We start from the raw sequence: 26,203 nt of genomic DNA on the forward strand, positions 1-26,203 counted from the left end.
CTCAAAATTTAATCCCTTCTCAGCCATTTAGGCTATATTTGTAGTTGATTGCTTACTTATATCTTCCATTTTTGCTACAAAATCCTTACTTAAACAAGCCATTTTTGTTATTAATGTCCTACTTATATCTTCCATTTTTGCTACAAAATCCTTACTTAAACAAGCCATTTTTGTGATTAATGTCCTACTTATATCTTCCATTTTTGCTACAAAATCCTTCCTTAAACAAGCCATTTTTGTGATTAATGTCCTACTTAAATCATCCATTTTTGCTACAAAATCCTTACTTAAATAAGCCATTTTTGTGATTAATGTCCTACTTAAATCATCCATTTTTGCTACAAAATCCTTACTTAAATAAGCCATTTTTGGGGTTGATTACTTACTTAAATCATCCATTTTTGCTACAAAATCCTTACTTAAATAAGCCATTTTTGGGGTTGAGTACTTACTTAAATCATCCATTTTTGTTGCAAAATCCTTACTTAATTAAGCCATTTTTGGGATTGATTGCTTATTTAAATCATCCATTTTTGTTGCAAAACCCTTACTTAAATAAGCCATTTTTGGGGTTTATTACTTACTTAAATCATCCATTTTTGTTGCAAAATCCTTACTTAAATAAGCCATTTTTGGGGTTGATTGCTTACTTAAATCATCCATTTTTGCTACAAAATCCTTACTTAAATAAGCCATTTTTGGGGTTGAGTACTTACTTAAATCATCCATTTTTGTTGCAAAATCCTTACTTAATTAAGCCATTTTTGGGGTTGATTGCTTACTTAAATCATCCATTTTTGTTGCAAAATCCTTACTTAATAAAGCCATTTTTGGGGTTGATTGCTTACTTAAATCATCCATTTTTGTTGCAAAACCCTTACTTAAATAAGCCATTTTTGGGGTTGATTACTTAGTTAAATCATCCATTTTGGTTGCAAAATCCTTACTTAAATAAGCCATTTTTGTGATTAACTTCCTACTTATATCTTCCATTTTTGTTACAAAATCCTTACTTGAACAAGCCATTTTTGTGATTAAATTCCTACTTATATCTTCCATTTTGGCTACAAAATTCTTACTCAAACAAGCCATTTTTGTGATTAATCTCCCACTTATATATTCCATTTTTGTTACAAAATTCTTACTTAGACAAGCCATTTTTGAGATTAATTTCTTACTTAAATCTTCCATTTTTGCTACAAAATCCTTACTTAAACAAGCCATTTTTTGTGATTTATTTCCTACTTTCATGATGAAAATTGGCAAAATTGAACCTATAATTAATGTAAAAAAAAACTTTATAAGTCAAATTATATTAAACTACATGATATTATACAGTATTACAATACATTCAAAAATTTTATATTCTTTTCATGTTTAAAAAATGACTAATGAAAGTTTGTTTTAAATTTATACAAATTAGATGTTTAAATCAAATTCACTAGTTTTCTGCATAAATCAATCTTCTGTTTCTGATTTAAAGTTGTGTTATAAAGTTCCAGCAAAACCACTCTAACCACAGACTGAGACAATCTGTCTTTGAAGTGATTCTAATGTACTCTAATGATATTTTGATTGATTTATCAACTCTGTTCTCCAATGAAGGTAACTCCTGGGAAAAAATTACTAAAAATAAGATATATTTAATATTGATATGAAATACACAAAACTACTCTTTCTAACATATGTTTCTTTAATATTTACAATAAATATTCATGAATTATTATAAACATTTAGAATAAATGAATAATAGTAAAATATCTAATATAGTATTTGTCATTTGGGATTAGACTTTTATTCAAAAAAAAATTTAAAGTTATTATATATAAAAACAAGCAATGAAGTGCACTGATGTCTAAGGAGGGAGGGATGTACAGGTATGATAACCCCCACCCCCAATGAAATTTGGCATTTAGGAACTAAGACATCATTGTGGAGCTTCTATGTAATACAGCATGACACACAAAAAGTATCTTTTAGGGTTTACAGACCATATTACTTAGTGTATCAAAAAAAGTAGCATATGTTGTTGATCTCTTAATATTTCCACACAAGAAAAAAATTTTAGAAAGAGCCTAAATTTTGAAAAAGTAACTTAAGAAAAAGTAACTTACATAAGTTTTAAGTAAAAAGTTAAAAAAGTTTTAAGTTGAAAGCATTTTTTGAGTCTTGTAAGGTTAATGATATTTTTATGATCCTAACTTTATTAACAAAAAAGATATCAACAAAATAAAATTTCATCAAAATGAGTTTTGATTTTCAAAAGCATAATTTACCAGAGATCTAAAGAGATATGTCAAAAAGGGGGCCAAATAAATGTCGGAATTCATCCTTTATTATACACATTGTGATGAAAAAATTAAGTTTTTAAAGTTAAAAGCATTTTTCTATTATTGGTATTATTTATACCCACAAATTTTAGTTCCAAGGTTATAAGTTTTAAGAATAAAACAGATTTACAACTTAAAAATGTAAGAATCGATCTAGCACCCCAAACAATTGGCAAAACTTAATGATACTTGGTGAAAATATGAAGATTATTACCATAATTATCCCTAAAAATTTCAGATCTGTATCTTTTATAGGAGTTGAAAAAATCATGTTTTACCCTTTCTGTCTCTGACAGATGGACAGATGGACGGACAGACAGATAGACATTTCATATAATAGAGTAGCTTCACTACTAATTATAGAATAGCTTTGCTACTAAAAATAAGCTCAGAACTCATATTTATAGTTTTAGAGGGGGTCTTTTGCTCCACTAGCCTCTAGAAAGGAAGTCCCGAAATGAAATCTGTAATGGTTAATTAGTAAAGTTATGTTAAAAAAGTTTTCTTTAAAAAATCAGATTGATATCTTTAAAAATAAGCTCAGAACTTACATTTTTAGTGTTTTCGGGGATCTTTTGTTCCACTAGCCCCTAGAAGAAAAGTCCCAAAATTCAATTTTTACAGTTTTACAGGTGGATCCAATCAAATAAATGAGCTTACAAGCTATTAAAACAAGCCCAACAATCCAGGGCAAAATTTGGTACTGAAATATAAATTATTTGTGTAAGAACCAATTATATTCAGAAAGTTTTTAAAAAACAGAGGGGGAGAGGAATGAGGATACTTTGTTAAAAAGTTTAATGTTGCTGCCCTACTTATGGATATACTTATCCTTGGTAAATTAGTATAGTATAATGTTGTTGTTTTACATATGTATATAACTGTCCTTGTTAACATTAGAAGGAATAATGTTTCGTTACTTACAGATTGGGGGGGGGAGTCATATTGACCCCCCCCCTCTAGTTATTTCAATGTCATTTTTTTTGTAGGTAAGATAGAGAGTTGTGACTTCATGACTATTTAAGTTTTGTAATTATACGTCGGCAAGAGTTGATCTTATAAGGATATCTGGTCTGTGTCGGTCGTGGCATCCGGTCAAAGTCGGTTAGGTGGCACCAAATTTAGAAAAAAATTTAAATAAATCTTAATTTCTACATTATGACTTTTGTGTATAAGGAAAACCTAAAAGTTTTTGGTGAATACTTAGATATCAATGACCTTCTGAGAAAAGTGGTGTTATGACCGCTCCCTGACCGACTTTATGACCATTTTTTGTCCGGCTTTTACTACAGACATATATAATGAATATCGTGGCTTATATTACAACTAGAGACCTATAAATTTTTCTGGTAAATCCTTGAGCAAAAATAAACATATAAAAATATTAATTGGCGTCGCCAATTGCCGTTTTACCGCCGAAAATGGCGGTTTCCGTTATTTGCCGTTTTTCGGCAATGATCATAAAAAGTTTTTTTTTGTTATCAAAAATTAAAAGTTCGTCCTAAAATTTGGTCATCCGAGCTGCAAAATTGGCTGCCCTACAGCTGTTTTAATATTTAGCGGCTGGCCGCTAAAAAGCGGCTAAGGAGCGGTCTGACCACTATGACTAGAAAAAGTAATTTTCTCTAAAAATACACATGAACCACCTGAAAAAATTTTTATGTCTCTAACTGTAACAGGTGCCGAGATAGAGGGGGAGGGTCAATATGAACCCCTCCCCCCCCCCCCCAATCTATTAAGGTGGGAATTGGGGCCCGATCTGTAGGGGTTAAATTTAGATTATCATAATGTTATCATAATGTTGCTGACAAACTTGTGGATATAAATGCACTTGTTAAAATCAGTAATTTACCACAAAAATGGCACAATTAAGTAAGCAATTTACTTTTTTTCTTGCTTACTCCACGAGGAGAGATTACTAGGGACAGCATAATATAATTTTGCCGCGCTATATATGAATATACTTCAACATTACTTAAACATCACTATTGTATAATATTGCTGCTCTACTTATATTTATACTTGTCCATGTTAAATTCAGTATAGTAAAATAATGCTGTTCTTCTTATGAACATACTTGTCCTTATACCAGTATTACCTCTAGGGGCTCGGTGACGCTTTGGGTAAAAGTCCTCTCCACCCCACCTTGAACCTACTCTGTGTCTAAATTGCAATGTAACGCGCTCAATCGCCCAAGGGTATTAAGTAAGGTAACACCAAATAGATAGCCAAATCTTTAATTGCACGAATTTTGTCTAGAGGTCCTAGAGGCATGGTAATGAGTTGCACCTGTTTTAAACCAAGACATTCCTCATACTCAAACTATTAATGTCACAAACCTCCCTCCTTGTATGCTCAAACAAATGCATCTTAACCCTTAACGGTCGGGGGGGGGGGGGCGTTGAACGCCCCCCCATCCGGTTTTTTCTATCTCATTTTCTGTGTGTGAAAGATAAAGAGCCCAAACTGCGTGACTTTTTAAGTTTGGGTATGACACATAACTGAGAGTTGGAATTTTTGAATATTTCCATCCTGGCGGGCACAGGATGCCAGCAAACCTGGCAGGGTCATCCAGGTAAAGAGCAAAAATATTTTTTCGACTTAAACAAAGTATTTTATCTTGCCAAAATACTAAAATATCCTCTAGTAGTACATCCTTATATGAAATACAGGTGTTCAAGTCAATTTCAGGTTCCAGGTATGATCCTGCAGGTCCTGATCCTCAAGGTCTCCAGAAATCTTTAAAAGGCTCCTGTGGCCTCAATTTTTGACTTAGAGACTTCAAATTTTAAACTTAAGCTTTTCTTACATGTCTAAATAACGTGTTAAAATTTCATAAAGATCCACCGCCGTTTTCCGGCCGACCGCCGACTGCGGCGGCTGGCAGCTGCCAAGTACAGCTGCGGCCGCTGAAATTTATATTTTGACATTTCAAATATAAAATTTACATAAAGATAAACATTTTCTGCAAAAAAATTGTTCTTCTAGCTTCAAAAATAAGAAAATTACAGCCGTTTGAAATTTTTAAGTAAAAAAGGACCTAAAAACAAAGGTTGTTAAATAAAAGGGTGAAGGAAGCGAAAATTGACTTTGACTTACTTAAGGTCGGAAATTCATCATAACACAGGGGACTTGTACAAATTAGCCCTCTAGCTCTAATAGGAACTGAGATAATATGGGGGGGCGTTGAACGCCCCCCCCCCCCTCCCCGACTGATTAAGGTGCGGCAAGGGGCCCGACTGTTAAGGGTTAAAAACGTTTTAAGAAATAAAGCCAAACATTAACCCATTTACTAATTTAAAACAAGGAAATTTAAATAACAAAATGATTTGCTCATAAAAAAATTTAAAAGGGTGGGGTCAAAATAGGTAAACAAGGATGACAACATCCATAAAAGCAAAGCTCTGAAAAGGTGTGATAAATGAACATTAACACTTTTAGAGTGTCAGAACTAAATAATCAGAATATAAATGTTTAAAAGATTAAAATTTTGAGTAAATTTGTTGAAAAACTGCTTAGATGCAGAATAATGTATAAGGACATACTTTCATTTTTATAGATGCTACGCTTACAAAATTATACTTTGTTGTCCTAAGAATCAGTATTTCAAAAATCAGATCAATCAAAAAATTATATAACACAAAAATTAGCTGTTTAGAATGGACGTACAGACATTCAGGTAACAATTATAGAGTTCCTACGATTTCTGAAGTCTACCTATCTACCAAAAGAATAACCATACAAATTTTGAAATTGATAGAAAAATTCTGACGTGCCTATTTTAATTTAATTTAATGCATAATTTTAATTAACACTCAAAATATTCTTAAAAGTGTATGTCCGTCTGTCTGTCCGTCAGTTTGTCTGTCTGTCCATCTGTTTACGTCTGTATGTCTGTCAATACCTTTTCGTTAATTTAGGCATGATACAGTTATCCTTTAAATTTCAAAGGTTTTAGGATTTAGTGCTCAACAAGGTATCCTGAGTGAAAGTTACAATTTTAATTGGGATAAGACAATGAATGTTTAATTGAAATACATCCCCAATGATGATAATAGTTATTTATTGCATCGTATCATAGACAGCATTCCGCGGATAGTAAATTTAAAAGATTAATTACGGTTTTGTTAACCCCGAGGGGCCGAAGTCCTGGGCTTACAAATCTTGTATTGATGTTATGTTTTTTTTCATTTTAATATTCATATAAAATTGTCCAGTATGGCTTTGAACCGGTTCTAATCCTGCGGATATAAATAGGTTTCAAAGCCATACTGAAAATAAAATAACCCCTATTGTAGATTAAAATCATTGATTGGGCAATACTTGTCTGGAACCAACCAATCAAAATTAAATAAAAGTACCCAAAGTTTTTATGCTAAATATAGGCGAGGATGGTAATAAAACTTTGGGTACCTTTGAAAATATAGTCCAATGTACCCTACCTCCTTGGGTAAAAATGTAATTTACTGCTCAATGATCCCTACTTCCCTGGGTATGGTGTGTCTACAAAAAGGCAGTGTTCAAACTTTTACACCAATTATTTTAATCTAAAAAAGTGGTCCCGTTTTATAATTGTAATTGTGCATATTGTAAACAGTTATCGCGCAAGTAAATTTCTGTTTTTCTACAATATAATATTTTTTTTTCATTTTGACTCAAAACCTATCAAATCAAGCCACACTAAAATAGTTATTTATAGCATCATATTATATACACTAAACAGCTTTCCGTGGATTTTAAAATGTATAATTGTAAGAGTAAAAATAATTTTAGAATAATGCGTTGAAAACTTCATTTTATTTGCTCAAAGATGTGCCTCAAATTAAAAACGTTTCAAGAAAAATGCCACCCCCCTTCTCCTTATACAACCTATCCTAACCTGACCCAAAATTGAAGGTTTCAGTGCTCATCAAGGTACTTCGAGTGAAAGCGCCAATATTTTGTTTTAGAGCATTGCAGTTATATGGATTTATATTTCTTGTTTTTACTTTAAACTAAATTTTCGTTTTAACTAGGAATCTTAAAGACTAAGACAATGGACGATATTTTGATGAAAATTCCCTTTTTACAAACAAGTTTGAAAACTTAACTAATCAAAATTCAATAATCTATCATTATTATCTTTAGTGTTCAAACGTTTCCAACCCTAATTGTAATCTACAGAATGGGTAATTATGTTTACCATCAAACTAATTAGTTTTCCAACCCCAAAAAACCATACAAGTCAACAAACAACAGATTAGTTTTTGGGACAAGTATAATTTCCAGTCCAATGTGCCTTCCCTCCTAAATTGTAACACAGAAAGAAATTATCAGGGGAGGGGACCTTTGGCTGTAAATTACACTGCTCCACAATGTTGTGTTTGATGACTCAAAAACTTTGGGTAATTTGAACCAATAATTTTAATAATTGACTTTGGATGTATAAAAAAATATTATTATCCATCGCCTGTTCTCTTATGATCGTGATTGGATAGTGTTAAAATTTATAATTTTATTAAATTTGGATTGGTTAATTAATTTACTTGCAATGTGCAAACGTTTCATTCAATAAAATTACAATTTCTGAGGGGTAGTTTAACATCCTTGAAGATATATATTAATTTATCATTCATTGTCTTATACCTTTAGATCCCTGAATTCATAAACAGTTGACCACGAGAAAAAAAACCCGATTATTTAATGTTATATATTTAGTTCCAATAACATTTCTCTATATGCGGAAATCTGAAATTTAATATGTTTTGATAAATAACTATTACATAAATTATTGTTTCAGAGATCAACAATATACTCTGAGAAAAACACCAGTATTTTTTAGCATTACTTTCATGGATTCTACATTACCAAAGTCTTAAAATATTGTTTTCTTATTCGTTAACTTAACAACTTTGGGGACTTTTAAAATCTAATAAAAGTCCCCAAAGTTGTTAAGCCAGCGAATAAGAAAACGTTATCGTAAAACTTTGGGGACTAGTGTAATAAACATTGTACCTCTCTATTTGCTAGTTCCCAAAGTTTTATAATAACGTTTTCTTATTTGTTGGTTTAACAACTTTGGGGACTTTTACTGAATTTTGATTGGTTGGTTTAAACACTTCTATACTTAATAACCTAACCATTCAAAATTTAATAAAAGTCCCCAAAGTTGTTAAGCCAGCGAATAAGAAAACGTTATAGTAAAACTTTGGGGACTAGTGTAATAAACAGCCCATTGTTCCTCTCTCTTTGCTAGTTCCCAAAGTCTTATAATAACGTTTTCTTATTTGTTGGCTGAATTTTGATTGGTTGGTTTAACCACTACTATACGTAATAACCTAACAATTAAAAATCCAATAAAAGTCCCCAAATTTATTAAGCTAACAATAAGAAAATGTAAAACTTTGGGGACTAGTGTAATAAACAGCCCATTGTCCACCCTTATTAACTTTGGGGACTTTTCAAATCTAATAAAAGTCCCCAAAGTTGTTGAGCCAGCGAATAAGAAAACTTTATCGTAAAACTTTGGAGACTAGTGTAATAAATATTGTACCTATCTCTTTGCTAGTTCCCAAAGTTTTATAATAACGTTTTCTTATTTGTTGGTTTAACAACTTTGGGGACTTTTACTGAATTTTGATTGGTTGGTTTAAACACAGCTATACTTAATAACCTAACCATTCAAAATCTAATAAAAGTCCCCAAAGTTATTAAGCCAGCGAATAAGAAAACGTTATCTTAAAACTTTGGGGACTAGTGTAATAAACAGTCCCCTCATTCTCTAATTCCCGAAGTTTTATAATAACGTTTTAATTTTTGATTGCTTAACAACTTTGGGGACTTACAGATGGGGTATTTTTAGAAATGTAAATGAATCTATCGGCTATTGTCTTATCCCTTTAGATCCCTGGTGGCGATAAACCTAAATTAAAGTACCTAGAGGTTTTTGGCCAGCTAAGAAGGTAATTTGCAGTTCAGTGTTCCCTACCTCCCTGGGTAGAGTAAAAGTTGTCTACAGGGAGGGAACAATGGACGAAAAATTAAATAAATTATTTCTATAATAACATGAGAAGGACAGTAGCGCCCTGTAATCGTTATCAGAAAGTCTGAACGTTAATTTGGCGAGGCTTTTTATATTAAGACAATTGACATTAATAAGATACATACACAACGTTATTGTTTCTAAGCAACAAATAAGGTAATGTGGTTATAAAACTTTGGTTATCTGTGTAATTAACAGCCCAATGACCCCTACCTCCCTGGTGAAGTATTATCTATCACATCGTTTTAAAGGCACTTTCCAGGGATAAAAAAACTTTTATTACAAGATTAATTCAAGAATTGTTGGTTCTGGTAAAAAAAATTTATTATTGGTGGAAAGTTATCTATAAAACGACATTATACATAATTTTAAGAGTTTCTCAGAAATGGTTTTTATTTTTTATATCGCGGAAATTAATTAAATTCACAGCCATACTGAACAGAGAGAGAAGGGACAATGACCTGTATATTACACTAGTCCCCAAGGTTTTACAATAACGTTTTCTTATTCGTTGGCTCAACAACTTGATTTTAAATTTTGATTAATAAATTTATTAGTATAGTGTCCAAACGTTTCAACCACTAATGGTAAAAGACAGGGGTATTTTGATTGGTTGGTTAATTAAGTTGAGTGTCCAAACGTTTCACCCACTGATCGTATTCTATAGAAGGGGTATTTTTGTGTATGAAAATTGGGAATGTCTATTAATTAATTGGCCATTGTCTTATCCCTTTAGATCCCTACTTAATGGAATAGTTATTTATCGCATCCTATAATAAACAGTTTTCTGCGGATATAAAAATGTACAATTATAAAATTGTTATTCCCGCGTTTCGATTATAATCCCCTGGATTAGAACCGGTTCTAATCCATACTGAAAAATAATGTATAGCAAAGTATTACAAACTGTTCTCCACGAGTAATAAAATAAAATTATCCTAAAATTAAAATAAGTTTTGTTAGCCAGGGCCTACGACCAATCAGAGCTTACAAAACTGGTTTTAATCTTAAATGTTTTTAGATTTAATATCTGTAGAAAGCTGAATATTATGATGCGATAAATAATTATTTTTTTTATATAATCATATCCTTACAATAAAGTAACAGGATGTGTGTTTGTCTGTGTGTCTGTACCGAAGGATCTCACTAACCGCTGAACCGATCGGGTTCTCCTTTACAGGGTAGCTTCTCATAGGTCTCGGGAAAGTTTATAACACAACCCTCCTAAAATAAATCGCCCCTAGGAAAAAATTACCCGCCCTAAAAAAAAGAAAATTATTTTAAAAAAAACTAAATTAAAAAATGGGGTCGGATGGCGGGACCCCCCCCCCACTCTAATAATTTTTTTTTTACTTTTAAAAAGAATCTAAATTAAAAAATATGTTTTGAGATTCAACTCCCCCCTCCTCAAATGCCCCAAGAGGCCTCTAGGGGCAGAGCCGCTAAAAATATATAATACAAAGTAGAACAATGTCTGCCTGTCTGTCTATTTGTAATGAAGGATCTCGCTAACCACTGAACCGATTGGGTTCTTTTTTACAGGGTAGCTTCTCATAGGTCCTGGGAAGGTTAATAACTATTTTTGGGGAAAGTACCACCACATATACTCATCCATATGAAAAAAAAACTATGTCTAGCACTGAATTATATCCAGCTTTCTACGGATATAGAATGTACAATCATAAGATTAAAACCAGTTTTTTAGCCGGCTCGGGGCTAAAAAAATAGTTTAAATCTTATAATTGTACATTCTATATCTGTGGAAAGCCGTTTATAATACGGTGCGAGAAATAACCAACATAAAACTTTGGGTACCAGTGTAATTTATAGTCCAATGACACCTCCCTTCTTTTTTGCTCGTACATGTGCATCAAAAGTTTTAAGTACCAAACATTAACCTATTTATAGTATTATGCAAGTTCGTTATCCAAACATTTCTTATATTTGTTTCTTATATATAGTAAATGTAAATAACAAAATGCTTAGCTAATAAAAATGTAAAAAGGTTTGTGTCAAAATAGTTTTTAAAAACCCATATATAACAGACGCACTGATGGACTATATGTACTGTATATCATATATTACTAAAATAAAGTAATGCACAAATAAGGTCCAAAAAATACATATATTAATCTCTTGATTTTCATACAACATCTTGTCCTTTGCTGAAAACTAAAAATCAATCCTTATATGTATATGCCGCTACCGAAGTAATGGTGCGTTCTACGTGGTTGCTAATGATAACCACTTTTGTTGGGCTTGAGGAGTTCTAGAAAAAAGTATTTCTTGGTCAAGTCCGTAGAATGACTCCCAGGACCACTTTAAGGGGTCGAAAAGGTTACCCCGTTTTCGGCGGCAAATTTAAAGCAAATAATGTTATGTTGTAATGGCCAGATTAAAACTAAATTTGGGTATTTTGCCGGATTTAAAACATTTACTTTATTTCAGTAATATATGATCATTGATACTTAATAAAACAGAGTCTAACCTTTCAATTAATAGAACTCCCATTATCCATGCATAGTTTCCTTTCAAGATAGCTTGACTTGGTTTAATTTGATGCGTAGTTTTAATTTAACTTTACGATTTTCTACAATTCAAATATTCTTTAAAGTATTATTGAATAGTTGAAATTGTTGATAATGTATAGTTAAAAGGAAAGAGAATTCACTTGAGAATGTTTCTTGATTTATCAAAACACTTTTACTATAAATAAAAAGTACATTGCACAATCACATATACATAACAATAACATGTTTCTCTCTCGCTTACCATGAATGTACTGACTCGTCTTCGGGTCATCCTAGTGCTGACCCTCGCGCTTACACCACATACACACACACACACAAGCACGCACACACTCACAATTAAACACTTATTCCCGCATTCTAATGTTACTTTACTTGGGAGAGTGGAGTTAACCTTTTGCAAAACAGATAAAAACATTTGCAATAAAAAAGCTTCCCTGTAAAGCAAACTTCAGTTCACCTGCAAGATTGTTTTTTTACATACAGACATTCTGTTACTTTTGTATAAGAATAAAAAGATAGTTAATAGTTTTTCATTCTTCCGCCCAAATGTATAACATTTTCAAATCAAAACCTAATTATTTTTACAGCACAAAATGACTTTTTAGTAGTGAAGCTACTCTAGAATTCACTTTGTCTGTCCACCAGTCCGTCCGTAACGCCATGGGGGAAACGTGATTTTCTCTCATAGAAAAATATTATGAGACAGACAAGAAAAAGACAGTATAATATCAGAGAAAATTTTTGGGTATAGTCTCATTTGTAGCAACGCCTCTTAAGGGGCGTTTCGTCATATTTTAACAGTAGCTTTTCTCCTATTTCTAGACCCTGCGGGGGCTCTAACCCGGCGGGGCCAATTACCTAACCCGGCGGGGCAATCACCTAATCTTACTTAACCTCTCAAAAGCTACTGTGAAAATATGACGAATTGCCCCTTAAGAGGCGTTGTCATGAAAGGGACTATACCCAAAATAAATTTTCCATGGTCCAATCCCTTGCATAGTTTCTCTATAACTTCTGTTAATTTATAAATGTTATCATGTTATAGATTTCAAACTTTGGGTAAAGATTCCTTTAACATAAATAAAACTTGGGAAGCAAAGCATTTCTATTATCGTTATCAGAAAGTCTTTATATCCATTTAAAACATATGGCAAAACTCTTTAGTATAAACGTGGGTCCGCATATCTGGATTGGGTGTCCAAACTTTTCAACCAATTAATATAATCAAAAGTAACAGTTTTTAGTACCAAAGCTACTCTATAATTTGTAATGTCCGTCAGTCCGTCCGTCTGTCTGTCCGTCCGTCCGTCTATTAGAGACAGAGTGGGGGAAACATGATTTTCTTAGTAGCAAAGCTACTCTATAATTCATAATGTCCGCCAGTCCTTCCGTCTGTCCGTCTGTCCGTCCGTCCGTCCGTCCGTCTGTTAGAGACAAAGTGGGGGAACGTGATTTTCTTAGTCAGACTCCTTTTTTGCAGGTTTTTGGCTATTTCTATTTTTTATATAGTTCCTAATATCTTTGGTGTTTATGGTCTGATTTTCAAAATTTTTGCAATGAAGAATATAATTTTTTTTTTTTACTTATTTAATATTGTACACTATCTTATCCCTGAGCAAAATAAAAAATCATTTTTAGGACCAATTATTGAAAAATATTTTATTTCACACCCTAGCAGCCAAGATTAGTTATTATCGCAGCATTCTATAATTAGCTTTTTGCGGATAGTCAACCAATAAATTATAAGATTAGTTCCGGTTTTGTTAGTCCTGAAGGGCCGAAGGCTTGGTCCAATGAAAACTGGTATGAATATTAGGATTTTAATTTTACTCTTCATAGAAAATGTCTATATTTTGATACGATACATGATTTTGCAGTATGGTTGGGAAACAGTTCTAATCCGGCAGATATTAATTGATTTTGAAGCCATACTGGAAAATCAAATAAATTACAGACTGAATGATGAGAGACAGAAAAGTGAATCATAGAGTAGCTTTGCTTTTCATACTTTCTTGGTTAGTATTTTTTTTCCAGAGGGAGAGCGGAGACAATTGGCTGTTTATTTCAATAGTCCCCAAAGTTTTACAATAACGTTTTCTTATTCGTTGGCTTTGGGGAGTTTTACTGTATTTTGATTGGTTTATTAAGTTGAGTTTATAAACGTTTCAACCCTTAATATTAATCTACAGAAGGGGTAATTTCGCATGTCATATTTAGGGATGTGCATCAATTTATTGACTATTGTCTTATCTCTTTAGATCCCTGATTTGTTTCATAATTTTATTTGTTATCCTTGCTTAACCCATTAGTGACGAACCGGGTATTAAAACCTGGTTCCAGAAAATGTAAAAAAACGGTTTCCAGCTTCAAAATTGCATCATTCTCAGTATGAATCCCCCCTCTACTACCCTGGCTTTCATTTCCCCCTGGAGCAGGCAGTTTTGCTTACTTCCGTTTGCCGGTATAGATGCTCTGAGTATTGGTGCAAAAAATATGACATAACAAAAAAAAATAGCCAATGAGAGGCCACTATAAATTTTACCATTGGTCAATAACGGCCTCTCATTGGCTAATTTTTTTTGTTACGTCATATTTTTTGCACCAATACTCACAGCATCGCCGGTATAGCTCAACAATCATGAAAATTTAGGTGAATTCAAAATACCCCTTCTAACTTTTTTGTTTTTATAGTAAAGTCGCTGATTTTTTTCGTGAAATCTAAAGTTTATTGACAAATTTATTCAAATTATTATTTTTTTATATGATTTTTCTATCTTTTTTTTACGCCCTATTATGACCCGGTTCAGCATGGCCATAAATACCCGACAGTTTTAAAACCCTGCTCGGTTTTGGTTTATTACCCGGTTTTAACTTTTCAACCATTAAATATTTGTTTATGATCTATTATTCTTGAGCCACCCTAATCAGTATACCCTAGTAATCTCTATATGTGTCCTCCAATATTTTTTATGCTCTTTTTCTGATATGTAACACCCAAATTTTATATGTTCTTTTTTTGTAGTGTGTGTGTTTTAAAACTTCGACAAACGTTTTTTTTAACCAAAAACGGCGGCACCTATAGCCGAAACATTGGATATAAATCGTTTCGTATATTACTTGTAGCTCTTTAGATTACATGAGGTTGTGTAGTTTTCAATTATGGATGGTATCAAAGTTCTAAAAAGTGTTCATCTCACTTTGGGCGTTCAAAAATTACATTTTTCATTTTTTTGTTGAAATAACCGGGTATTTAGGAAAAAACGGGTTTTAATGCTGGCAAAAACCACCAAAAACGGGTCAAAATACCCGTTGTGCATTTATGGCCATGCCAAAACGGGTTTTTTTGCAACTTTCCTGTGCACGCCACTAGAGCAAAACAAAAAAATTGGAATTCCGTTTTGACCATTATAAAGCTTCCCTGAGATTTTCAGCTCGATCGGCCCATAAAAGTGGCGCTCGGCACTAATAGGTTAAGAGAATGCTTTTTATAACACGACAACAACATAAGTTTTAAGTATGTGTAGTAACATATAATATAGGCTAACGTTAAGCTTATTCTTGGAGGGATAGGACAATGGCTGATTGATTATTATACATTTTTACATAAAAATGAAATGGTTTGGCAAGGATAATTAATATTCCATCCTCCATCTCCAATATCCCAATGTTAATTAAATCTACAGACCTTTGAATCTAATTAATTAAGCTAGGTATATGAAATTTAAAGTTGAAAACTATTTTTTTCCATTTTAAAGAATAATAAGATAATTTCTCTAATTTAAATGAAAACAATTAATTTTAAATGTTTTTCTCAATCCTTATATAAAAGTAACAGGATGTCTGCCTGTGTCCCTGTATGTATCTATGTCTGTCTGCAGTGAAAAACTTTGCCAAAAGCTGAACAAATATTGTTTTCCTGTATGAATCTTTAATTGTATATTCTCATTGGTCCTAGGTAGGTTTATTACTATTTTATAAGGGTACCACACTCCTCAAAATATAAATAGTTCCTAGAAAAATCATATTCCCCCTCCCTAATTTTCTTACTTTTTTCTCTTAAAACTAATTAGGGGAAGGTCAATTTACCCTTTTTTCTGACTTCAAATTTATCTAGTGGCCTCTAGGGTAAGCCAAATAAGCAATAAATGTGATTGATTGATTGTAAGTAATCTATCAAAAAATTGCATGATCTGGTATATAAGCCAAATAAGCAATAATTTTCATTGATTACTTATAAGTAATTTATAAGAAAAATTGCATGATTTGGTATATAAGCCAAATAAGCAAATGTTGTGATTGATTGCTTGTAAGTAATTTATCAAAAAATTGGATGATTTAGTATATAAGCCAAATAAGCAAATATTTTCATTGGTTGCTTATAAGTAATTGATCAAAAAATAGCATGATTTGGTATATAAGCCAAATAAGCAAAAATTTTCATTGATTGCTTATAAGTAATTTATAAAAAAACAGCATGATTTGGTATATAAGCCAAATAAGCAAATATTGTGATTGATTGCTTATAAGTAATAGATCAAAAAATAGCATGATTTGGTATATAGGCCAAATAAGCAAAAATTTTCATTGATTGCTTATAAGTAATTTATAAAAAAAATAGCATGATTTGGTATATAAGCCAAATAAGCAAATGTTGTGATTGATTGCTTATAAGTAATTGATCAAAAAATTGCATGATTTGGTATATAAGCCAAATAAGCAAATATTTTCATTGGTTGCTTATAAGTAATTTATCAAAAAATAACATTATTTGGTATATTAAAATATGCAAAAATTTAGATTAAATAAAAACCTTAACATTCTATTTCAATTTGTAGACCAACCATGCCCATGGAACATTGATCTGTAAATTACATTTATACCCAAGGTGGGAGTGTACATTTGACTGTATTTACACAGGTACCCAAAGTTTCATTACCATCCTCGCTCAATGGTTAGCTTAAAAACTTTGGGTACATGTAGTGCACTCGCTCGCCGTCAGGGAGGTGAAAGCTATATTATATCTCTGCCTAAGCCCCGTGTCATAACTAAAGACGTTATAATGATTCCTACTGCTACTAAGTCAGGTGCGCAACAATAATAGTTAGAGTAGGGGGAATGCCTGGGTCCAAAACAGGGGCAACTTATTACAAAGGTTGTGCAATCAAAGGGTTGGTTTGGTTGACTGATTGGTGAATGGATGCTTTACACCAAACACATAAGCAGAGTATGTTTTAAGGTGTTTGGAGAGATCTAGAACCCAAAGCAACACCAAGCCACCTACAGTTTTAACTCTTACTTTCCTTAGGATGCTACTTTGTCCGAGGCTGCTTTGTCCGAGGCTACTTTGTCCGGAGGCTACTTTATCTGAGGCTACTTTATCCAAGATCCAATTGCTGTCATACCAATGACTATTCAATTGTAAATTAGTTAATTACATTAATGTCTGAAACATCCAGCATAGAAGAATTTTCGGGGTCCCTTTCATGGCAAGCCTCCTAAGAGGTGTTTCATCATATTTTCACAGTATATTTTATAGGTTATGTTAGGTTATTGCCCTACAGGGTTAAGCAATTGGCCCCACAAGGGACAGAAATAGAACAAAATGCCCCATAAGAGGTTGCCACAAAAGAGAATTTTCTTCTACAATTTCTATTTAACTATTGACTGATTGAATACAAGCTTATGCTCAGGTTTTTTTAAAGGGCGTGGGGAAAAGGGCATTTGCCAGAAAAAAACAGCCTAAAACTATACCTAGAGGTAAATTTGCAATTTCCGTAAGCATAGTTTTTGAAAATATAAGGACCGTTTTTGTGCTATTTGTAGTTTATGAGCTAAGTTGAAAAATGTGAGAAAAAGGTTGAAGTTTTCTGTAATTGGAACATTTAACCACGTAGCTCCTATACTATACGTAGCACAGGAATTTTTTTTATATATTAAAAAACTAGAGCTTATGACAATTCTAACAATATGCATAATATTTTTCTACTATTAAAACAAGCCGCATAATTTGAATTTTAAAATTGTGCTTATTTTTTTAACAACTTTTAAATCAATAAATCCTTAATGGTTTTCCATAATAATTTTATTTTCTATGCATAATTAAGTTTTTTTTTTAAATCACTTCTCTTGAATGACCCTGTAATACAAAAGTTTTTTTAAAAATCATTTCTCTTGAATGACCCTGTAATACAAACACCATAAGATTTTTTTGATGAAAATTACTCCATAACACATATTACTTATAAGCAATCAATAACAATAAATGGTTATTTGGCTTATATACCAAATCATGCAATTTTTTAATAAATTATTTACAAGCAATCAATGAAAATGATTGCTTATTTGGCTTATATACCAAATCATGCAATTTTTTGATTAATTACTTATAAGCAATCAATGAAAATTTTTGCTTATTTGGCTTATATACCAAATCATGAAATTTTTTCATAAATGACTTACAAGCAATCAATCACAATATATGCTTATTTGGCTTATATACCAAATCATGCAATTTTTTGATAAATTACTTATAAGCAATCAATCACAATAAATGCTTATTTGGCTTATATACCAAATCATGCAATTTTTTGATAAATTACTTACAAGCAATCAATCACAATAAGTGCTTATTTAGCTTATATACCAAATCATGCAATTTTTTGATAGATTACTTATAAGCAATCAATCACAATAAATGCTTATTTGGCTTATATACAAAATCATGCAATTTTTTGATAGATTAATTATAAGCAATCAATCACATTTATTGCTTATTTGGCTTATATACTAAATCATCCAATTTTTTGATAAATTACTTACAAGCAATCAATCACAATAAATGCTTATTTGGCTTATATACCAAATCAAGCAATTTTTTGATAAATTACTTACAAGCAATCAATCACATTTGTTGCTTATTTGGCTGACATCAGCCAAATCTTCTCTTTTTTTCATAAACTGCTTACAGGAAGGAAGGGATTAATTATTACTCCTCCTTCTTTTTCTTCAGTTCAACTTATATAAGCCACTTTTACTGTAAATGACTGAGTATTTATTTACTCCACCCTCTTTTAACTCACAAGTAAGACCAAATTGTTGTTGAATGCTGATATAAGTAAGCAATTAGTATTTTTATGGCTTATCAGTAATTTACCACAAAAATGGCACAATGGCACATTTAAGTAAGCCAAAAAAAATGTTAATTGCTTACTTACTCGTTTTGAGATTACTAGGGTAATATATCCATTAAAATCCAATTGCTGGCCAGCAGTCAAAGAGTAATTTCAAGATATTTAAGGGCACAAAAATAGCCAAAAACCATACCTGGACTAGTTTATCAAAATAAAATAGCCTAAAACCATACCTGGAATTGCTTATCAAAATAAAATAGCCCAAAACCATTTCAGGACTCACAAGAAGCTTCATTGTAAAGAAAAAAAAATTCTGAATTAGCGGTTAACGAGACTCTTCGCTACAGACAAAAATAAAAAAAAGATGTTTGATAAACCTAATTTTTTGTATTTTAGATTTATAAAGAAAAAGTAAAAAAAATTGGAGGGGGGGGGGGTTCTTTTTTTGGGGGGTGGGGGGTTGGGTTAGCTGACTCCCCTTTTTTGTATTTTAGATTTAAAAAATAGCTTAAAACCATTACAGGACCAATAGTTATATTCCCTGAAGAGTAGAGCCCAATCAGTTCAGTGGTTACTGAGAGCCTAGACGGACAGACAGACAGACAGATGGACAGACAGACATCATTCTACTTTGTATTATAGAAGAGGAAGGAAGCATATAGGATATATTTGCCTTTCTGTAAATCTTTGTCGAACTAGATCCTGTTTTTTTTAAATAATTGTCAATATTCTTATTTTTATTATCTATGTCAAGAGGGGTTCAAATGTTTATATAAGAATGATTACATTATTGAATTCAATGTGGAATCTTTAAAGGAGCGCATCAAAAAAAAATCACTCAATCTATCACCTCATACGTTCTCATATATCTAATTATCTTTTTTTATAATTTTATCAGACTTTCATTGGAAATAAATCAAGATGTACAATGACCAATAAACTGATGTATATCCCCAATAATCATAAACAAAATTATCCCCTCTGTAGATTACAATAAGTGGTTGAAAAGTTTGGGCACTGAACTATTAACTTGATAAATCAATCAAAATTTAATAAAGGTTTCCAAAGTTGTTAAACCAACAAATAAGAAAATGTTATTTAAAACTGTTAAAGCCTAATGTCCCCTTCCTTACCTCCCAGTTTAACTTATATAGTCTATATATCCAAATATATTTGTATAAAAAATTTTAAAATTGATAAATTTGCGTAGCTATTATAAGGACTATTATGAATTGATCTTGAATGGGTCTATAAACATTTTCTACAAGTATGCAAAATCTACGCATGACCATATCTATCTATCTTTTTAGACTCGAAGAGAATTATATGCTCAATGTTTTGATGAATTAATTCGCCAGTCAACTATAAACTGCACAGAAAGAGGTCTTCTTTTACTAAGGTAACATTACGTTATAGCTTAAAACCATCCCAAGACTAAAAAAAAGTCAAAATAGCAACAACAACAAAACATCCTTGGACCTATGGAGAACTTAATCGGTTTAGTAGTTATCAAAATCATAGGTTAAGGAAGAAAAAATTTTTTGCTTTATATATTAGGATTAAATAAGCAAATTTAAATATGTCCATAAGACATAGAAACAAGCTTTAAGACTGATAAGTTCTTGGTTGATTTAAACTTCTTGCTGTGGCCAAGGCTTTGGCTTACAGGGTGGTTTGATAAGTCCCGCGGCTATAATTTTAGACTTTAGTATGCCTTGCAACATTTATCGTCTTTGTCTGCAACTGAGGTTAAGCCGAGACCTGTTTTTTAATAAATATAAACATAATTTTTTATGACACATAGTTTTTTCTTTGATAAAAACAATTATGAAATAAAATAAAATAAAATTCTTCAAAAATAAAGTTCTTTTTTTTTCTTTATATAATTTTTTAACTAAGAAAAAAGTCATGTAAATTTAATCTTTTATTTAGTCAGAATTGATAAATTCTTTTGGTTAAAAAGAAATTTGTCCAATAACAAATGATATGAAAAAAAAAATAAAAAAAATAGAATGAAAACAACAAAAACATCAAGCAGAAAATGATATAAATGTTAGATTACTCATATACATACTCGACAACCGGACAAAAAAGTCCTCAGAAATTTTTGTGTTTCGAAATTGTATACAAAAAAATTAGGTTCAGAGGTTAGTTGTTGATTACCATGTGCCCAATTTAATAAATCATAACTTGACCTAACATAATAAACAAAAAAGGAAAAAATGGCGCGAAGGCACTCATATTCTTTAAACTAGCTCCAGCTTTAAAAATTTTAAAGATTTAATACAAAGGCTCGGCAGCCGCGCATTTAAACCCACTTTAAAAATAAAATAAATATTTCGAAAATATGGATTGACTATTTAGAAACAGGTTTGGGACATCCAGCTAAAAATTATAAAAAAGCCTAGAGTATTATGTGTGACGTCATAAAAATCCATCTCTTTTTTGGGGGTTTCCTTTCCCACTTCTCCTCTCATTCTTCCTTTTTAGATGTATTATTTTGACGTCACACACGTCACTTTAGGCTTTCTCATTTTTATGTCAATTTCACTGAGGCTTTAACGCGGCTTCCGAGCCCTGTTTAATAATCTTAATCTACTTGTTGGGAATAATGAATCTATTTCAAAATATTCCTAGGGTTCGAGATGAATTAAGGATGACCCTCCATGCTTATCAGGTAACAAGGGGACAGCGGAAAGTGTCATGAAAGACGTCATAAAAATACATCTATTATCCATCTCTTTTTGGGGTGTTTCCTTTCCAACATCTCATATTTTCCTTTTTTATTTTATGACGTCACACATGACACTTTCCCACGCTGTCAGGGTAAAAAGGAGAAGAAAAAGGACGATTATGTGAAATATATTCAAAGCCACCCTTCTCCCTCCTTTCATGTTTAATTATAGATTTTAAGAGTTAGGTTATGCAGTTAAGATTTATTGAAGTTAGGTTAGGTCAGTGTTACATTCCATGCAATGGATTACAAATCAAATATTTGAATAACTGCTAGACTCTAGTTTAGAGAGTCTTGATCTAGGATTTTAATTTTGTTTAGGAAGCAAATACATCCTTTCAATCTCCCCCCCCCCCCCCATTTTTAGTCCATAAAGGCTAGAAACAAAGCCCAACTATCTAAATATTTGAAAACCTTATTATTTAGACCCTGTATGAGTCCAGCATAGCCTTTGGTATTAGAAAAGCACTGCAAGCCGAACAGGGTAAAACTGACATGGAAAATTATATTGCTAAACTAGAAGAAGAAAAAGCTGCTCTGGAAAAAGAGGTAAATGATGATACACATAAATACCCCTTCTCTAGATTAAAATTTGTGGTTGGAACGTTTAAACACTCAACTTAATTAACCAACCAATCAAAATATACTAAAGTTACCAAAGTTGTTACGTTAACGAAGAAGGAAAGTTAATATAAGACTTTGGGGACTAATGTAATAGACAGCCCATTGTCCCCTCTCTCTCTGGTGAGATATGCAAATAGTAAAAAGGAAGAACAAACTAGAACTTTGGAGGGAGGGGACACAGAAATGTAAACTATACTGGTACCCAAAGTCCAAGTTTTATTATTAGTTGGAAAAAACCTTTAATTGAATCTTGATTTGTTGTTAGGGTGATTAATTATTAATTAACCCCGATGTCAATTTAAATTTTGCTCTTGTAATACCGATTTTTAAGGGGTAAGCAAAGTTAGGCTTCGCGCACGAGTTTACCCCCCCCCCCCCTCCCCACCAAAAAGAAATTACTGACATATTTTCATTCTTATATGTAGGTAAGCGACCTGAAGATTACATGTCAAATGGTGGAGAAGAGGGCACAAGAACAAAAGATTGCAGAGGAGAAGAAACACGCGGAAGAAATTAATTTCTTGAAGAGAACCAACCAACAGTTGAAAGCTCAGCTGGAGGGAATCATCTCACAGAAGAAATAAATTTATCAATTGCTGTGTTTAGAAAACTTTTGCATTTTATAATTATAATTTGGTTGTTTTCCTAAAAGTGACACCCCCCCCCCCCCCCCCAACCCACCTTTAAAATAAATAAGATGTAAGGGAAATTATGGGAAACCACCGTAATTTGTAAATTGTATTTTGTTAATCAATTAGAATTTCTAATGTATAAATCCTTTTATTTGAATATTAAAGTTCTTGTTAAATTGTTATTATAATGTACGTGCGTAGGTTCTACAGTTTCTAATAATGGATATATTAATACTTGGATGTTATAGCAGATTTTCATGTATTCTGATAAAGGGATGATAACAGCTGGCTAAAATAACAATACCCCATCATCCACTCCCTAACCCTTTTCCCAATCATTCTTCTGGATGAACGTACTGACCATTAAATGAGGTCCATATTAGCAAGCCAAATTGACGACAAATTTTCCCTATCAATATATCCATGCATCCTATATCCATTTTTTTAATAAATAAGAAACAGCAAAAAATGTTCTACTTATTATGATATTAGGCAAAATGTTTTTTTGGAATTATTGTTTAGAATTTTATTTGTATTTTGTAGGAATAATTATAATTTAGAATAATGATTTTATTTAATTATGTGAAAAATGAATAAAATAATATACATTGTAAATACGATTTTTTAGTAATAAATTTTGTAAATAATGTTTTATGTATAAACTTGTAAAATTCAAAAAGCTTGAAAATAAGACTCAAATTTAATACTTTGGGTCAGTCTATTGTTAGGTTAATTGGATGGGTAGTATATTTACTCCTCCCATTAGTTTCAATTTGATTTAAAAATAAGGGTGAGGGTTTAGTGCTCATAAGACTATTAGGGGAAAGCACCTTTTTGTAATAATTCCTCTGAGCAATGAGCAATCAGCTTATGAATTGTTTATCTGTCGTTCTCCGGCGATAATGCTATTGGAATGTCTTATTTTTATAAGAACCAAAAAGAATTTCCTAAACTTATTGAAAATAGTCTACTGGAATTACTGATTTCCCTGATCGCTTACCGTCTTAATTATAACATATTTTGTTTGTCTGATCGTCAATCAGAATGATTAAAAAAGATCTCTCCTGTCATATAAATTTGTATTATTAAATCACCAACTTCTCTTTCAGTTACATTCCCCGTCCGTTTGTTCTGCTTTCATTGATACTTTAATTATATATCTTTGCTTCGCTACTATTGTTTTGTTTTTTTCTAAAAGACTATTAATTATGAATAAGAAATAGGTAAAACAGTCCATATACTATTACTTGGATTTTGCACCAGAAACCATGTACTCCAATGATTCATTGTCTTATACTTTAAATCCTTGCATGTTATAGTATGTTTTTGACGAGCTAGAAATAATCATTAGGTCAATTATAAAGAAATAAAGATAAATTGAGGTTTATACATACGATTAGCTACTTTTTAAGTGTTAAATTATCTATCTAAGATGCATGTTGAGTTTTGCTGCGGTTTCAGTTTCTTTGTGGGTAGTTTAAGTGCCTGAAACGGAGCAACAACTAAAAAAAATCTGACGGTCTTGTGCAGGATATAATACCCTATTTAAAGAGTAGACACGAGCTACAGATAAGAAATAAGATACAATTCCAGTACAATTCAAATCTACGAGAGAAAAAAATGTTCCAAAACCGTTTTCATCTCCGGAAAAATGTTCGAGAACTAGCAACAAGTGAACGAGAGAAGAAAAAAAGACGGAGAAATTCTCAAGTAACTGACGGACAAAAAGACCATCACTTTAAAACTATATCCATTTAAACAAATATCCTCTGGGGAGAGAGGGTGTTAAGGGGGAGAAGGATGATAAAGTAACGAGGGTAAATCTCTGTCTCACTTTTAAAATAATAAATTTCACGGATAATGTGTTTACATCTCATTTGGACCAAACCTGTGACAGAATACAGACCTATATACAGTGTGTTTTTTTTTATGAGAACTTTTTTGGAAGCAATTTTACCCCACTTATAGTTATCAGAATTTAATGATTAATGGCTTGTTTTCTTCGTTTTTTAAGGCAATTAATAGAACAACAAAAAAATATTTCAGTTTTTATTTAAAAAGTACAGTAAAATCTAAAATTCAAAACTTAAGTGTCAACATCTAAAAATGGTTTCAGCGCATTTTTCTTATGCTCAAATATTCAACCTTTTGCAAGAATGGCTGCAAAACACTTCAAAGTTTAGATATAGAGCTAAAAATGTATACAGATACTATTAGAGACATATACTAGAACATATCAAAGTTTAAAGGTCATATCTCAACTAGGGAGGGAGTACTGGCCCCTCAAAGTCGACCACAGAAAATCTATTTTTTTTTCTTAGAAGATTTAGGCATATGAAAAATGCGCTGAAACCATTTTTAGATGTTGACACCTAAGTTTTGAATTTTAGATTTTACTGTACTTTTTAAATGAAAACTGAAATATTTTTTGTTGTTCTATTAATTGCCCTAAAAAGCGAAGAAAATAAGCCAAGGTGGGGGGGCACCCCCCCCCCCCCCATTAAAATCCCCATTTTTTTACTTTTTCTTTTAAAATCTAAAATTAAAAATTGGGTCATCAAATTCGACTCCCCCCTCAAGTGCCCCTAGAGGCCTCTAGGGGCGTAGCCGCTAGTTATGATATAATACAATAAGATGCTTATTATTTAAATGTTTTCTTTCGTAATAAGTCATTAGATATAAAAGAAAAAAATATATATTTTCTTTAAATTATGATTTAAATTATCTTTAAGATACAACCTTTGGGAATAAAAAATTTATAAAACACAAAAAAATGAAAGAAGAACATTAAAAAAATGGAATATGTATTCACTATTCATAGTTGTCATATTAATAAACAGAACTGGGGGGGGGGGGGGGATAAAAGTTAAACAAAAATAAGCATAACATGGAATTTCTTGCTGATGAACTAAAACTAAAACTAAAACGATTGTATTATTATGTCTGTTGGCATTAATTTTGGGCTTTCCTTCATTTAAATATTAGGTTTTTCCAAGATGACATTGATCAAACAATACTTCTATTGTATTTTAATTAGTCTGTCACTAAAACTTTGGGTCAGAGGTTGTAAAGTATCAACTTATTTAATTTTCCATTTCTTTTCATAGTAGAATGATGTCTGTCTGTACGTTCAGATGAAGCCTAAGATCTAAAAAACTGCATTTCTAATTTGGCCCTGCTTTCTGACCCCCCATTGGGGGT

The 26,203-nt window shown here is 31.8% G+C and overlaps 1 protein-coding gene across 1 annotated transcript in view; it reads left to right on the plus strand.

Annotated features, from left to right (window-relative positions):
- LOC145328064 (33 kDa inner dynein arm light chain, axonemal-like) overlaps positions 1-23,021 on the plus strand; it is a 33,354-nt gene extending 10,333 nt beyond the window's left edge. The window contains exons 5-8 of the mRNA XM_080171620.1: positions 20,323-20,411; positions 21,650-21,689; positions 22,173-22,295; positions 22,796-23,021. Of these exons, the coding sequence (XP_080027746.1) occupies positions 20,323-20,411; positions 21,650-21,689; positions 22,173-22,295; positions 22,796-22,954 (411 nt within the window). The 3' untranslated portion in view covers positions 22,955-23,021. The remainder of the gene's footprint in view (positions 1-20,322; positions 20,412-21,649; positions 21,690-22,172; positions 22,296-22,795) is intronic.
- The last annotated feature ends 3,182 nt before the right edge of the window (positions 23,022-26,203 follow it).

The sequence above is a fragment of the Acartia tonsa genome, chromosome 9, assembly GCF_053477335.1.
Source record: "Acartia tonsa isolate MP-2025a chromosome 9, ASM5347733v1, whole genome shotgun sequence".
NCBI classification, from domain to species: domain Eukaryota; kingdom Metazoa; phylum Arthropoda; class Copepoda; order Calanoida; family Acartiidae; genus Acartia; species Acartia tonsa.